Genomic DNA, 15,285 nt, shown 5'->3' with positions numbered 1-15,285 from the left:
TCTGGTTTTCCATGTTTCTGAGGAAGTTTGCATGCCCTGATTACCTGAGAAACCATGAAATGTGACCACCCTGTGTCTCTTTCCAGGCTCCACGCTGCAGTCTGTCATCTGCTCCAATGATGCCCTCTTCTACTTCGTTTTCTTCTACCCCTTCCCCATCTTTGGCATCTTGATCATCACCATCCTCCTGGTGCGGTTCAAGAGCCGAAACTCCAGCAAGAACTCGGAGGGCAAGAATGGGGTTCCCTTGCTGTGGATCAAAGAGCCTCACCTCAACTACTCTCCCACTTGCCTAGAGCCACCGGTGCTCAGCATCCACCCGGGAACCATAGACTAAAGAGGCAGAGACAGCTGTAGGGACACACAGAGGGAGAGAAGCAGAGATACACCAGGAGCCCTGAGGAACACAGTGGGGTTTGTTGTTCTTGTTTCATTTGTTTCACTGTCTGTGCTCCGACACAGTGGCTGAGCTCTGCCCAGCCAGCAGGAGCAGGAAGGTCCAAGGCTTCTTCCAGCACCTGTGGGAACATACCCCCTCACCCCAATGGACAGAGGCACTTGCTGTACATAGCGGATGTTCCTCTCGGACTAATCTGATTCACATCAGTTGCTACCTTTTGGGCTGTTACTTTTTTATAATTTCTTTTTTGGTCACTCAAAGAACTGTAGACTTTCCCTGCCTTCCACACAGTATGGAGTTCCCAGGGGGTATTTGGTCCTAGAGTGATCTCTTTGGCAGTAAATGTATATGTTTTCCAAAACAGACTGTTTTCCCTTCTTTGACTCAGTGCTTCGGTGAAGAAAGTCTTTTCTCAAGGTGCACTGAGCTAACTCCCCCCTCTTCCAAAACAGACAAATCCAGGTCTGTCCCCAGAGGGGTTAACTGGGCTGTCTATCAAGAGGTCCATTTCAAAGACTGGCTGTAGCCTCAGCATCTTCTTGCCTCCATCTTACTTGTTTTCTCAGGAGGGAGCAATTCACCTTTTGGGAGTGTTCCCAGGTCTTGGAGAGACTGAATATTGAGCGTGCTTGCGGTCAGGACAAAAGCAGTTTAGTTTGTCTCAAGGAACTGAAGGGGGGAAAGGAAGGACGCCTGAAAGCCCTGACTATGTTGTAGCAAAGCAGATCCTTGTATGGTCTCACCAGTCATGCTCCTCCCTGGTGTCCCTGCTGCCATCTCTGATGAGGCAGATCTCCTCTGTGCCCCAGTCATTTGGGAATGGGAGGCTTAATCCAGTCTCTGAAGGCTTCAACATGACCAAAGTAATGACTCTAGGAAGGAGGAAAGGAGAAGCTCCACCAGTCAGGTTCACAGTCCCTGGATGGTTCAGCCAAGGAGCCCAGTAGCAAACATGCCACGTAGTGGGGATCTGCATATAAAAACCGCCATGTGTCACGAGTTTTCCTTGTGGCTGCACTACTCCCCAGTGTGAGCCTGGACAGAGCAAGGGGCCTGCAGCACATCAGCACCTTGGGGACTTCCCTGTCCCCTTGGCCGAGAGAAATCTTCCCCCTGCGTGTTACGTGCATCTGCCGTTTGTTTCTGAGACTTTAGGAAGAGAATCCATTTCTCCATAAGCTCCCCCTCCTGGCAAAGTCACCTGCTCTTGTAAGAGTTGCTGTGGCAGGAAATGCTGTTCTTTCTGTGAAAGATATGGCTCTTGTGAACCAAACCAGGGCTCTCATCACGTGGGGCACCTGACCTCCTGCACCCCCTAATGCCAAGAACCCCTGCCCTGTCCCGTGGAGGAAACCGCCTCCTCCCCCGTAAGCGTTACGTCTGGCGGAAGAAAATGTTTGCCAAAAATGGCCTTTTGTTGTCTTCCTTGATGTCTTCCTGGCAAATCCGGCCATTTCTTTTTTTGCAGCATGGCTGAAGCCAAGCGGGGGCAGACGGGAGCAGCCGCAAGACCCCCCTGCCTCACGTGTGAGAGGTGCCATACCCACAGCCGTTGTCCTCTCCGGAGGGTCGGACTGCTCCTTGGGAGCAGAGGGGACCTCAGCAGATGCTCTGTAGCACTAAGTCAGTTAGACCCTGATGCCTTGACGTTTCAGAGGTGGTGAAGCTTCATGTAGGAGATCTGCACCGTGAAGCCTCGCTCCTCTCTGGGAGAGGACCCACGTGGATGCAGATCGTCTCGTGCTAAGGCATTTGAAGTTGGCCACCTCTGCACCTCCACCAGAACAGCACTGGTTTCTTCTGCTGGGAAGCCCCAGTTTCACTCGTCCCTCTGTGAAGTCTGCCTCCTCGAGACATAACTGCTTACTGGCCCCAGCATATGCATAAAATCACACTCCTATATCTGTATGTATCACACACCCGCACACTTGTCTTCCCTTTCTTACTAAGACGTCTGCAAAGAGAGGAGTGGGATGAGAAGTGAATGGAAATGAAGAACCGAGGTGCAAACAGCTGCAGCTGCAGCCAGTGGGTATTGTTTCCTAACTGTACTGTCTCCTGTACGTACTGCTCCCGGGCAGGAACCACGAATCACTTCAGCTTGAAGGAAGAAGAGAAAATGAAGTCAGCGGGAGCCGTTCTTTCCTGGGAGAGCTCTGCTCTGCACCTGAGCCACGCTCCTCCTCGCCAGCCTGTGTGCCCCAGAGCAGGGCTCTCCTGAAGGTCTGCCCCATGGCCCTGCCCCACTGGGTGGACAGGGTCTCTTCCCAGCCCTGCAGTTCCTGCACAGAGCCCAGGATTTCCTGGGAAATGGCTCCCACGGTGGTCCCTGAATGTACCTTGCTGGTGACATTTCTCCATTGCTCTGGCAGTGTCTTGCCCAGTCTCAAACTTCTTTTGGTTTTTATAAGGCAGACTCTTCCTATATGAGTTTTAACACAAAGCTTTTCAAACCACTCTCTCTGTGGTAACTTTCTGTAATGAACCCAAGAAGAAAGAGAGAGACCCTGTCCATGCATGATGTGGAAAAATGTTTGGGATTTTTAAAAAAAGAAAAAAGTGAAAAAAAAAAACAACAAAAACTTTGTACTATGTTGCACTAAAACATGTTTTATACAACACACCCAAGAGCTGTAGTAAACTGTGTTGAAATTGTGAATCCTATTGCTGCTGGTTTTTGTCAGATCTGGGCTTTTATTATGCCTTTCTGTGTACTCACAGCATAAAGGCCTGCTGAGGCCCTTCTCTTGGGAACCTTCTCCCTCTGCCCCTACTCCTTGATGCAATAAGTTCTCTCCCTACTATTGATAGCACATCTTCTCTCTTGCAGCTGGAGCTTGCAGACAACTTGGCACCTCTGATTTCATACCCCATCCATCTCTCAACCCATACCATAATAGAATATAACATTTAACTGAGGCCTGTCAGGTCTTTTTATTGAATGGGATACCCATGTTTTGAAATTGTTCTGAAAACAGTAAAAGTACTTTGCTGTGTCATAGTCTGGATTTGAAGAAAAACCTTATTTTAATGGTATTATGCATAACAAATGTTAAGCAAATTACCTTTAGTAACCTTGATGAAAGTAGAATACAGTTCACAACAGAAGCTGATGTAAAATGCAACCTGTTAATTCTCATTACCCACTTTTGCCTTAAGTAAGGATTTGGGCAGGAGTCTTGAATTCCCACATCACTGAAATGAGGAAGTAGCATGATGCATTCCTACCTGTATTGCAGAAGTGGTGTGGAACTGGGTAAAATGCGCTGCTCACACAGCTTTAAGGTTGGATTTAGGGACTTTTTCCACATTCATTTGAAAGAAAAAATATCCTCTGCTAAATTAATTTTATAAGAAAGCTCTGTTATCCCCAGATACAATGGGCAACATGTGCCCCCTGCTCCCCTCGAAGGGGCAAGATGCTGGTTTGGGGCAGCCTGAGTGGGGTTTTCTGCCTGTCCTGCTGCTGCAGCACACGAGGGATGTCTTGGGGGACCATTGTGTGTTCCCATCAAACCACCAGCCCCAAAGTAGCACTGACATGGCCTCCCCACTGAAGCTAACACACAGAGAAAAAGCAGCTCTGGCTCTGGCTTACATTCACAAGGTTTAATCTGGGGGGGTTTGCAAACCACGCAAGACAGCACGAGACAGCCGCTGGGTAAGCGTCCCTGCCATCTCCTGCCTAGATGATGCTATACAAGTCCTTGGCTACCTTCTCCAGGCGGTCCTTGTACTCCAGGTGGGTGTAGAGGGAGGAAGGAACCCCCTGGAAGCCGTGAATGACGCCCCACCAGCTGGCGGCGATGGCAGCCGTGGAGTCGCTGTCGCCCCCGTGGAAGAAGGCGCGGTCAGCCAGCTCTGTCCAGGAATCCCCCGCACCCAGCAGGGCGTCGTAGGCGATCATGGGCGCGTCGTGCCCGCTGCTGCCCCCCCAGCCGCTGTAGCTCAGGGAGGTGTAGAACGCGTCTCTCTCCTCCACGCCGTACTTGGGCGGGAACTCGGGCGACGAGACCCCGTCCGAGATGCCTCTCTCCGCCAGGTATTTTTTCCACTGCTCTTCAAAGTAATACCTGCCAGACAGGACGGGATGGAGCGGCTGTAAGTTGTCCCAGGGCAGCAGCACACAGCTGAGCACCGCGCAGGCACCAGTGGAAAACGCGCCACGTCAAGAGCCCCGAGCCAGGGCTCAGCAAAATGGCAGGCGGCCCCCATTTGTCAAAACTAGGGATGTGATTTACAGTAAGAGGCACAAGGACGTGTTTCAGTGAGTGAGATTTCCCCTCCCTCCAGTCACAAGGGAGAAGGCAGCCCAGCACCTGCAGGATTCAGAGGCTCAGAGTGAGAACTGAGTCATCCTCCCAAACTCAGAGCAGCTTTACCTCTGTGTGTGCCCCTGCACACAGAGGTGCAGTGAATACACAGTCAGATTTGGTTATAACTTTCAAACTGAGCTCAGACCTAAGCTTGATGCTGTTCCCCAGCCCTGCTTGCCATCTTTCACAAGATCACAGTTGCACGAGATGAGAAATGTACCTACTTCATACTGGATCCAAAAAATGGTCATAATTACCTGACAAAACACAAGCCTGCCTTTTTTTTCCCCCCCAAGTTAAGGTATTCTGATTTGATTTGATCCTGTGGCAGGTACGTGCTGTCCTAGGAGTTTACCATAATGTGATTACTGAAACTTAAGTAAGAGCAGAGCTTGCCCCATCGTACAAGGCCTCTAAGAAACGGCAGTGGAGGGAGTGCAGCTCACCATTGCTCCATGTTCTCCTTCACGTAGAAGTCAGACTCCTGCACGTAGGCTTTTGCCTGTGGCAGCACCTCTATCAGCCTCTTCCCCCAGGCCACGGGGGGCACGCTGTTGACTGCGTAAGCCGTGAAGAGGGCTGAGGCCAGGGCCCCCAGGTAGCCGGTGGGGTGGTGGTGGGTCATGCGGCCGCTCTCGATGCTGACTTTCACCAGGGTGTCCAGCTGGTCGGGGCGGTAGAAGCGCAGCCCGATGCACATGGCGCGCATGGCGGCCCCGCAGCCTCCTGCCCGCGGGTTGAACGGGACCCGCCAGCCGTTCGGCTGCTCCGGATCCAGCTTCATGGTGCTTTCCACAGACATGGCACCTGCAGACAGGCAAAGCCCAGGAGAAAGAAGAAACAGAAACATCAGCAGGAGATAGCTTGGGGACAGGGAAGACAGGCAGGGCAGTGGGGGAGAAAGCATCGCTCTGCACAAGGGATTTGAGCTTCCTTTTAAAAACAAACTGCTCACATACATACCCTGTCTTAAACTGCTGGAGCATCTTGCATCCTCCCCAGCAGACCCAGTAAGTTTTGTTTGGGAAAATATTTAAAAGGCCTAGGGGGTAGGAAACACTTCACTGCTCATTTACTGACATGGTTTATATTTACATTTTGTGTTATCCATAGAACACAGATATATACACATACACCTAGATATCTCTCTCTAAACAGAAAGGTTTGTTGGATCTCTTACACAAGGCAAGTCTAGGTAACTGCTTTTTCACAGGACTTCTAAAGGCAGAGACCCCACAGGCGCCTCAGGAATCTTTCCCATTGCCTCACTAATACAAAATGTACTGGCAGAAAACGTTTTCCAGCTCTCCCTTGTTGCAGTTGAAGTTGTCAGAAAGCCTTGAGTGTATCACCTCTCTCACCTCAACACAGTCTGCATAACTGGCTTTACTGTACTTCTCTTCCATAAGCTGAAGAGCAGCTGTGCTTGGTGAGACCAAAGGACTGTCCAGCTCACTAGGTCATCTCCAAACACGGCCACTAAAGGGTAACTACAGAAAGACTCCAAGAATGAGGCAAGCCTACCTCCATCTCTTTCTGCTATCTACTTTTTAAAGAAATCAAAATTAACTCTGCTTCTTCCAGTACTGTTTCTTCAGACTAACACTTGTTAGTCCAACACATTCACAGGACAGAGAAAACACCCCCAAATTCCAGAGCCCAGCCAGCCTCCCCAGCCAAGACAGTGAAATGTTTTGAGAGCTAAGCCCAAATGCTTGTGTGTAAAGAAGAAACAGGTTTGGAACATTGAATTATCTTTGATTCTCTTCTACCTTGCTTTTTTCTCCTAGTCTTCTCGTCTGGCCCAATCTGAAATACTTCTTTGCCAGCAGGAAGGTAAATCAACGCAGGTTTCAAGCAGCTTCATTTAAGTTTTAATGTGTTGGACAATGGCAAAGGTGGCCTCAATAGACTAACCCCAGTGTGCTCAGTCCTTTCTCAGACACACGGGGTAACAGCAGCAGCTGGCTGTTACCATTCTCCCAAAACTAGACTGTTGCTCCCATGCTTTGTTCCCTCACTGGGGACAGGTGGTTGGTGAACTTGCAGGTTCTCTTTCTTTTACTTTGGAAGTCAAAATAAACACAATAGAGCAGCAAGGAAGAAGCCTGGTCAAGCAATTTCACCTCAGTTTGCTGCAACTCAGTCACCATGATCCGTGACCTTGCTAATCACAGCCAGGTACTGCACTAAATCAGTCCCCTGCAGAGCTCTTGGCTTCTGCCCTTCCATGTACACATTTGGCAGTAGGGTTTGGTTTATGGCAGCCTGTTTCACCTGCATTTACAGCACCCTTGTAACTGAAATATCTCCAAATCCGGCTTCTGGACATATGCTAAAAATAACTAACAGCTGGCCACTTTCAGGAATAGTGTCATGTGCTGGGCCAAGTATCTTTAGCTCTACTGGGACTGGTCACCACCAACCTCTAAGTGAAGTGCCTGTGAGTTTGCTTTTAGGGTGTCTCAGTGTGGGAACATGTTCAGGCCTCTAAATTTCATGTAGTTTACTAATTCAGTGCTGGCTGCTGTGTATCAAAATTGTTAAGAGAACTATCAGCATAATTTCCAACTTCATGATGACTAACAGAAAATTGAGGCATTTTTCTCAAAATCTCACCATACCAAGCATTGTACCCAATGACCTGTAACAGGACATTAAAATGAACAAAGCCACATTTTTAAAAAGCTGTGCCAACTACTCTCTATATTCTGGTAAAAGAGAACTTCTTCCAGGAAAACAAGGGGGAGGGTAGACAGCACAGGGACTAAGGTAGCATAAAATCAAAATCTGAATAACAAAAGCAAAGATTACTCTTGCTGAAACTTTGAGAAAAAACATTTCTTCAGGACATGTCTGTGCAGGTTAAGACCACACACCTCAGTCCTTGATAAAAAGTAAGATTGTTCTTGCACTAATTGTAGCTAAAATAAAAAGGAAGATGACAAGGCTTTAAAAGGAAAGAAAGACTGGTTATTTTGCAATACAATTTGTTTGCAACTTTAAACCTGTACATATTATTTTAGGAGATGACTACTGATAACTTGCAAGTTATCAGTGTGAAACAAACCAGTGTATGACAGCTAAGACATGGTTTATGAAGTATTACAAGTACTACTCCTCACGCTTTTAAACAGTTAAAATATTAAAAAAATTAGGAAGACTAAGCTGGAATCACATCAGATCTTTTTTTTAAAAAAACAGATTTTTAAAAAACTGCTGTAGAGAGTTTTTGAAATAGGAAATTGTTTTAGAAATCCTTCACATTTGGGTAAGGAATCCTTTGTACTAGCAACAGGACACTAAAAGTAACCTAAGCATGGTACTGGTCTAAGGGAAGAAGAAATACAAGGAAAAAGTAGTGTGTGAATTAAGGCAACCTGAAAAGGTTTCAAGAACTGGACTCAATTTTTGGGATAGGCTTTCATTCCACTTACCTAGACTCTTCAAGAGCACAGACATTAACAGCTGTTTGGGGTTGATCAGTACATATAAAAAAGGTGAGTTAAACAAACCACACAGTGGTAAATAATTCCAAGAGAGGACTAGGACCAAAAGACAATTTTGAAGCAGGTTTCCTGGAGAAGCACTGTAGTTGCACCATGGAAAAAGAAGTATGTCTACATTTGTGTTGCTTAATTCATTGTAATCTGCAAGGAACAATGAATTTGGGGCTGTGGCACATCACAAATAGCAATAGTGGATGGAGGGATAACCTTGTCACTGAATCACTATCCCCAGAGTTCTCTTGTCCCTGAGGGACTCTGCTGTGGTTGTCCTGTGACTCAGAACATTGTGGGAATCCCTTTGTTACTACAGCTTTGGGTTTTCAGGTCTGGACTCCCTCATGTGAGCCATCAATGTGACTTTCCCCCACTGTTCTAAGGAAATCTCTGAATTCTGTGTTGAGCAAAATTTCCAACAGCAACTTTCCATTTTCAGCCTTCAGGGCTGCAATTCCCTGGTGAGTACTTAGGCCAGAACAGCACCACCATGGGTTATGTTCTCAGTTAAAATCTATTTATTCTCAACTGCCAAAAGAAGTTAGTGCCATGGAACTTTTCATTAAGACTTACCAATATGGCATGGAGACTCCAGACTGCAGACAGCTTTTCAGGGTATGGATTAAGTATTCCCTTCAATGGGAATTAAAGTGCTAAGGGTCAGGATTAAAACTCTCAGAGCTGAATGCCTTTCCTGTAGCTGCAGCAGGAGCAATTCTGATTGTAAAATGTTAAATTGTCTTTGGACCCACTAAACAATATGTATTTATCTTTTTACCTAGATAATATGACCTTTCCTTGTCACTCCTCTTAATGTCCATAGCAAGTTTGTTTTCAAATTCTTCACTTCCAAATGGGAACTTCTTCTGGGCATATTGCAGCTCACTTAAGTCACAGAAGGAATGCAGTAGGTGTCCTATTATCCTTAGATATTATTTACTAACATTAAATTTTAGGTTCTTCTCCTTTTCATCTTAGGTTTTAGTCACCAAGGTTAGAGGGTGAAAATCCTTCACAGTGCTGTCTCACTGCCAGCTGTGGTTAGTCCATCTTGGCTGGGGGAACTAAACTATGCTGCTTCTCCAAAACTGCAGTGAATCTCTTGGAAGTTTGATCTGCCAACTTCAGCTGTCCTGAAAAGCATCATTACCCCTTCCTAAATATTTTATAGTTAGGCCACTCCAGCAGCTGGGAATATGGGTGTTAAAAAAAAGACTGATCATTTAGTTCTTTACACAAGGATAGGAGCCCACTGTGGAAAGGTAAGCAGAATAAATTCCTGTTCAGGTTTCCAGCCTGGTTTATTTTGGAAATGCACAGCTTCAGTACACGATGCTCAGTGCCAAGATTTGGCCTTTCCCATGTTTAATGTCAAGACAGAACACTCTTGACATACTCTGGCCACTCCAAATAAGCAGGTCTAAGCATACATACAATTTCAATGTATAAACTTTGCACAGGACTGCTGAATTTGAGTGTTTCCTGGATAGTTCACACTTCCTGTGCTGGTCAAATTAGAGGCCCAACCTAAGCAGCTGCAATTTAAATGTAATCCAGGCATCCAGAAGAGTCAGGACCATGAGCACAGAGGCAGATGGAATCCTCAGGGAAGAGCTGGGTGAGGAGTGCTGGATGAACTAGGAACCACATGGATATGTTGTATATATCTTGGCTACTGTAGCCTGTCAAGGTGCCCTTCCTGAATACTGCCAGGCCCACTGCTTGTGACACAAACTTGGCACCACTGTGTCTATGCAGAAAAAAGAGATGATGGAAGTACAGGGTTTCAGAAAAAAATTCAGGGATCAGAAAATAAGACTGTGGCCTGACTGTCCTCGCACAGAAAGCAGGCATGCAGAGCTAGCCACAAGAAGACTTTGGGTTTAGTAAGTGTAATTATTCCAAGCAAGGATCTTTGTGCCTTTCAATATATTTTACATATAATTTGTTGCATTTGTAAGTTCTGTATTAATTCTCCGTTTAAATGCGTTGCTTTAACACAGCATCTCAGGGTGTGCATTACAGTGGTTGAATGTGCATTTTTTTAATCCACTGAATGTAGGAATCCCACGTGCAAAAGCCATCACCCAACTCAAGCTAAAGCTAGGCCTCAAACACACCTGTAAGAATGTTTTGTAAATGTGGGCAAAACAATACCTTTTTCATCTAGTTCAGAGAAGCCCAAACCACTTCAGCTTGCCTTATTTTATTCTCTTTAGCTCATCCGGAAACAGCTAGTGAGCGTGGAACGCTTTTGCCTTTACGTGAAATACAGTTAGCACTCTAAACAGCCAAAAGCAGAGCTCCAAGCTGCAGGAGAGACGTGAGTGACAGCACAGCTCTACCCAGACAGCATGATGGAGGAGTTACCTGGAGCCCTGCCCTCCATGTCATTCATGCACTCCTTGTAGTTCCTTGCAAGCAGAAAGTAGAGATGTTGTAAGTGTGGGTTTTTCCCCGCAGCTACCAGCGCTTCGGCCGTGGCCAAGTGCATCACGGTGTCATCACTGACTCTCCAGCCTTGAATGCTGAAGTTGCCCAGTCCCCCCTTCTCTGCCAGCTCCTTGTGAATGACTGAGCCACTCTGCTGGAACTCCCATCTCCCGTTGTAATATCCCAGCGTGTCACCAACTGCACTCAGCACCATGGATGCCACATAGTTTTCCACCTCCTTAGGACACATATTTTGTCCCATGACCACTTCAATGTAGAAGGCACTAAGAAAAAAAGAGAAGGACAATGCAAATTAAATCTTTCCCAGTTCAGCATGAGCTTGTCCTGCTAAGCTCCAGCAGGCTGGATACCCTGCCTGGCACACGAGTCTCGCTCAGGGAATGTATTTCTCCACAGCACATGGACGCTGTGCACCTACCATGGGTGTGTGGCAGCTCCTGGGCAGCCCGGCCCTGGGCCAGGGACACCTGGAGATGTGCTGCTGGGACACAGGCAGCAGCCCAGGATAGGACTGCATCTCGTACCCGGCTCAAAAACCAAAAACCAAGGGCAGGACTGCTGAACCATGTGCAGGATATGTTACCGCAACCATGTTCTCCACCTTTCTGCGTGCATGAGCAGGCTCAGATCAGCACCCAGCGGCTTTTGTACCCCGGGGTAAGGCGAGGCCGACCCTCAGGGATGTGTGGTAAGGTTTGGTTGAGCTGCTCAGCTTTGGCAGGGCCAGGCAATGGCGGTGACACCTGGCCCTGCTCCTGGGGCAGGGTGCTCACACAGACAGCCTCCCTCCCACTCCACGAGTACTTCAGCCATGAAATACCAATCACGCCCTTCCCCCAAAAGCCCTCCCCAACTCGGGGCTCGCTTCTCCTTTTCGCTTGTGAGGAGCGGAAGCGGCGAGGGCCGGCCCGAGGCGGGGCCCCGCGGGTACTTACACAGCGAGCCCCCCGAGCGCCGCCAGCCCGGCCAGCACGGCCACCACCTCCAGCAGACTTCGGGGAGCCCAGGGGAACCCGTCCCGGGCCATGGGCCGCGCTTCGGCCCCCGCAGCCCTAGGCCCGGCCTGTTTAACCCGTCCCGGGCCGCTCTTCTCGGGCCGTCCCTCCGCGGCCTCCCGGGGCGGTGTCACCGGGCCCGGCTCCTCCTCGGCGGCCCCGCCGGGCCCTCCTGGCCAAGCCCTGCGGTCGCGGAGGGTCTGGCTGGCTTCCATTGCGGGGCTGCCCTCAGGAGAGCCGGGCTGAGCCCTCAGAATCGAAACTGGCGCAGGAGAAATGAAGGGGACGCGCGGAAACGAACGGTTTCGTTTTAAAGAAAAGGTGCTGACAGCATTTGCCTTGAATGAGCAGCCCTTCCCCGCTCCTGGCTGAGCAGGATCGCACTCTGTGTCTGCGCTGGGGACAGATTTAGGGAGGGCTTACCTCCGTTTTGGGTTATGTTCCCCCTCCTTGCTGCAGCTTGAGCAGAGCCTCCAGCCTTTGCCGGGAATCTTTGCCCCTGTGTCTGCCCCCCTTACAGAACCACAGAATTGCTACTGAAACTGCGGGTAAACAGGAACTCTCTGACAACATCTTTTCCGTGTTACAAAATCACGGCATTACTTTATTCTGGCCAGGATGTGCAGTAGAAATTATGTCATCCACGCATGCCCGGGTTGCGCAGTGAAAATCATTCCACCATACGTGGCTCTTTACTAGACTTTTCATCTATTTATACATTAAAAAACTCCAAAGACATTAACGTTCATTGGCCCCAAATTATACAACTCTTTGTATTCAATCTCCTTTTGGTTATTGATCCCTTTGCCTGTGATGCTGATTAGGTTCTTTTTCTTTGGTGCTCTTACCAATCTTTTCCCAGACCACATGTTTCTGATGCTGCCTGGGGTAATGTTCATTAATGTTCATTTACCTCCTGTGTATTTTCTGGCAGCTGCCAGTCTGTAGACATTAAACTCAACAGACCTCACCCAACCTCTTTGAACAGAATCTTTGAAAGAGAAACTTCAATTCTGCTCCCCCAGGCAAAGGCGAACGAATCTCTGACTAAAATTACATAAAAAACTTTTAAAGTTGCGTCATTTCCAACAGAATCATCAGGGATGGAAGAGACCTTCAAGATGACCAAGTCCAACCATTCACCCAGCACAATTACTTCAACCCCTTAACCACAAAACCATTATCCAGTGCCACATCCAGATACTTCTCGAACACCGCCAGGGGTGGTGACTCCACCACCTCCCTGGGCAACCTATTCCAATGCCTGCCCATCCTAACAGTGAAAAATCTTTTCTAATACCTAGTCTGAATCTCCCCTGTCCCCAATTAAGGCTGTTTCCTGTAGGCATGGTAGAAGAGACTGGAGAAGAGGTAGTTGTAGAGATCAGTGAGATCACTCCTGAACCTCCTCTTCTCTAGACAACCTCCTTCAGTATTTGGGGGCAACACTTCCCCAAAACCCCAGCATGGCCCAGATCAGCTCCCTGGTGACCCCAACCCCTCCCAAGCCAGGGCTGATCTTTGCTATATCCAGCTGTGCTGCTTTACATAGTGTCCTGAGGCACCTCATGATCCCACTGCCTTGCTTTATCCTTTGTTTTTAAATAATAAAAACCACTAGTGGTTAGGCAGCTGAAGGAGTCTAGTCAGTGGATGAGGAAGGAATAGGAGCAGAACACAGGAGCAAGAAACAGGACTGAGCATGGCTGGGATTGCACTTTGTGGAAGCTAGACATTTTTACCAGCTGGTGGTCACCTCCACACCAGGTCTCCAGAGCTCTTGTTCATCCCAGAAGGTACCAGCACCTCTTATATGGAGGGAAAACAAAAATTTCCCCCTTGGTGCCTGTGGGAGAAAGCGGTGGTAGTTTTGGAGCTGGAGCCCTGGGGGATTTCAGGGCAATCACAAATTTAGCACTGGGTCAGAGCAGAGTCCCTGGGAAATCTGGGGGCAAGTCAATGTCCCTGGAAAATCTGGGTGGTTTAGAGGGTGCCCTGGGGGAATTCAGGTAGCTGAGAGCACAGGTCTGCATGGGAGCATCAGCCCCGGTGGCCTCGATGCTGCATCATGCCATGTTCATTCCTAGATCTGCTCCTGTTCTGTGCCATGCTGCAAATGTGGAGTTTGAGAAGTATCTAGCAGTAGAAATAGTAACAGAAAAGGAAGTGGAAAAAGAAGCTGCCAATGTTCCAACACTGCCAGCAGTGTCTGATGACCTTTTCTGCTTCTCTGCTTCATTTTGTTTTTTCTAGAACAGCTCTGAATTTACCCAGGTTTGTGCAGTGCTCAAAAGCAAAGTGGGGTTTTTTGCTCCTAAGTTTGGGCCTGTGAGAGGGAAAACCCCTCCTGTTTTTGTCTTGCTGAATTGCTGTCTGTGAGGGATGGCTTCTGCTCCAGCCTCAAGGACAGAGGAGCAGAGAGGAAAGTCACAGGGCTTCTCAAACAGAGAAGGAAGATGGGATAGCATCTCTACATTGGCAAAAAAATTGCCTGCAGCACTAAGATGTTTGGTTCTCATAATTGCCTCCAGCTTCCTGAATTCTCAGCTTCCTAAAAAATGAAAACATGATGTGCAATGCAGTTTAGTGACATCCAGGAGACGTCAGAGAAAAGTGCTGAGGGCTCCTCGCGGACAGACAGTAGATGATGACCAAGCAGCAGGAACCATCAGCAGGAGCCTGCAAACCAAGGGTGGGGAGAGCAGCAGTCTTCAAGCTCAAAGAGATGCATTGATCCCAACAGGATCTCTGTGAATCCCATGGGATGTCCACAAGTGGGTGAGGAGAGGAGAGTGTTCTCCATCAGGGAGCACCTCCATCTCCATGATGTTGCAGGGAGGCATTGCCCTGGCTCAGGCTGTGGTGCGGGGCGGTGGGCACAATTCTCCCCCTTTGCAAAGATGGCCTTCTGATGCTGAGCACTGCAAAGAGTTAGACTCACCATGTTGCACCATTCTGGGGGGTTTATTGTATCTTTTATTAATGAAAATTTAGGCTTCTGTGCACCAGTGGCCAGGATATGCCTTCTGGAAAGTACCATATTGGAGCAGCTTGCTGACCTGCCCCTGCCATGTGTTGGACACTGTGGTTAGCACTCACTAAGGCTTAGAATTTTCCTTCACATTCATCAGGAAAAAAAAAAAGTTTATTCTTTCTGACTAAAACAATGTGCCTTTCTAGATGAGCTAAGGGTTAAGGGCTCCTATTTGAGGGGCTGTGAGGGGTAGCATTGCAGCTACAGTGGGTAGCTACTGAAGCTACAAACTGGTTGTTTCTGTAGGACATTTCCTCAGAACTACATGAGGCCTTCAGGCTAGGAGTTAGATGAATATTAAAAATGCATGGTGCACTTTAACACATCAGCATCCCTGTTCTAGATCCTACAGCTGTCCCAAAAATGGGACTGTAAAGGCACATCTGGAATTCTCATTTTTCACCTCCCCTAGTCATCATTCTCTTTACCCCCCAGACTTTCCACAGAATTTTTTTGTGCCCTAAAAATATGTCAATTTTGGACCAGTGCCAAACCCTTACCAGTCTCTCATTCTTTTAATAGCACTTTTTTCAGGGTGCATTCAAAGCAGGGGCAGTGAGGCACTTCAAAGCAAGTTCCACGT

General features: G+C 48.1%; 2 protein-coding genes across 4 annotated transcripts in view; one reads left to right on the top strand and one right to left on the bottom strand.

The window, feature by feature from the left end:
* The window catches only part of IGSF3 (immunoglobulin superfamily member 3), a 93,320-nt gene extending 90,514 nt beyond the window's left edge, over nucleotides 1–2,806 (top strand). For both annotated transcript variants that reach the window (XM_058843525.1, XM_058843517.1), the window contains one exon: nucleotides 87–2,806. In XM_058843525.1, coding sequence (XP_058699508.1) covers nucleotides 87–337 — 251 coding nt within the window. In that variant the 3' untranslated portion in view covers nucleotides 338–2,806. The remainder of the gene's footprint in view (nucleotides 1–86) is intronic.
* A 1,182-nt stretch (nucleotides 2,807–3,988) lies between these two features.
* On the bottom strand, nucleotides 3,989–12,238 carry ADPRH (ADP-ribosylarginine hydrolase). 2 transcript variants are annotated; one of them, XM_058843559.1, is made up of 4 exons: nucleotides 12,092–12,238; nucleotides 10,590–10,936; nucleotides 5,163–5,523; nucleotides 3,989–4,473 (listed from the first exon to the last, which is right to left on the bottom strand). In XM_058843559.1, the coding sequence occupies exons 2-4, from the start codon at nucleotides 10,912–10,914 to the stop codon at nucleotides 4,086–4,088; spliced, it is 1,074 nt and encodes a 357-aa protein (XP_058699542.1). In that variant the 5' UTR covers nucleotides 10,915–10,936; nucleotides 12,092–12,238; the 3' UTR covers nucleotides 3,989–4,085. The 2 variants fall into 2 exon arrangements, with proteins under 2 accessions (XP_058699542.1, XP_058699533.1); XM_058843550.1 differs by lacking the exon at nucleotides 12,092–12,238 and adding an exon at nucleotides 11,609–11,969.
* Between the last annotated feature and the right edge of the window lie 3,047 nt (nucleotides 12,239–15,285).

This window comes from Poecile atricapillus, chromosome 1 (genome assembly GCF_030490865.1).
Source record: "Poecile atricapillus isolate bPoeAtr1 chromosome 1, bPoeAtr1.hap1, whole genome shotgun sequence".
Classification (NCBI taxonomy): domain Eukaryota; kingdom Metazoa; phylum Chordata; class Aves; order Passeriformes; family Paridae; genus Poecile; species Poecile atricapillus.
Note: the sequence above shows the minus strand (reverse complement) of the source record. Positions and strands in the feature narration are given on the sequence as shown.

Bases quoted from the DNA above. Each gene is read 5' to 3' on its own strand.
- ADPRH (XM_058843550.1), bottom strand. From the start codon at position 11,883: ATGGAAGCCAGCCAGACCCTCCGCGACCGCAGGGCTTGGCCAGGAGGG. The intron at 5,524-10,589 runs GTAACTCCTCCA...GCCTGTCTGCAG, and splicing joins CATGGAGGGCAGGGCTCCAG to GTGCCATGTCTGTGGAAAGC. The intron at 4,474-5,162 runs GTGAGCTGCACT...CCTGTCTGGCAG, and splicing joins AAGGAGAACATGGAGCAATG to GTATTACTTTGAAGAGCAGT.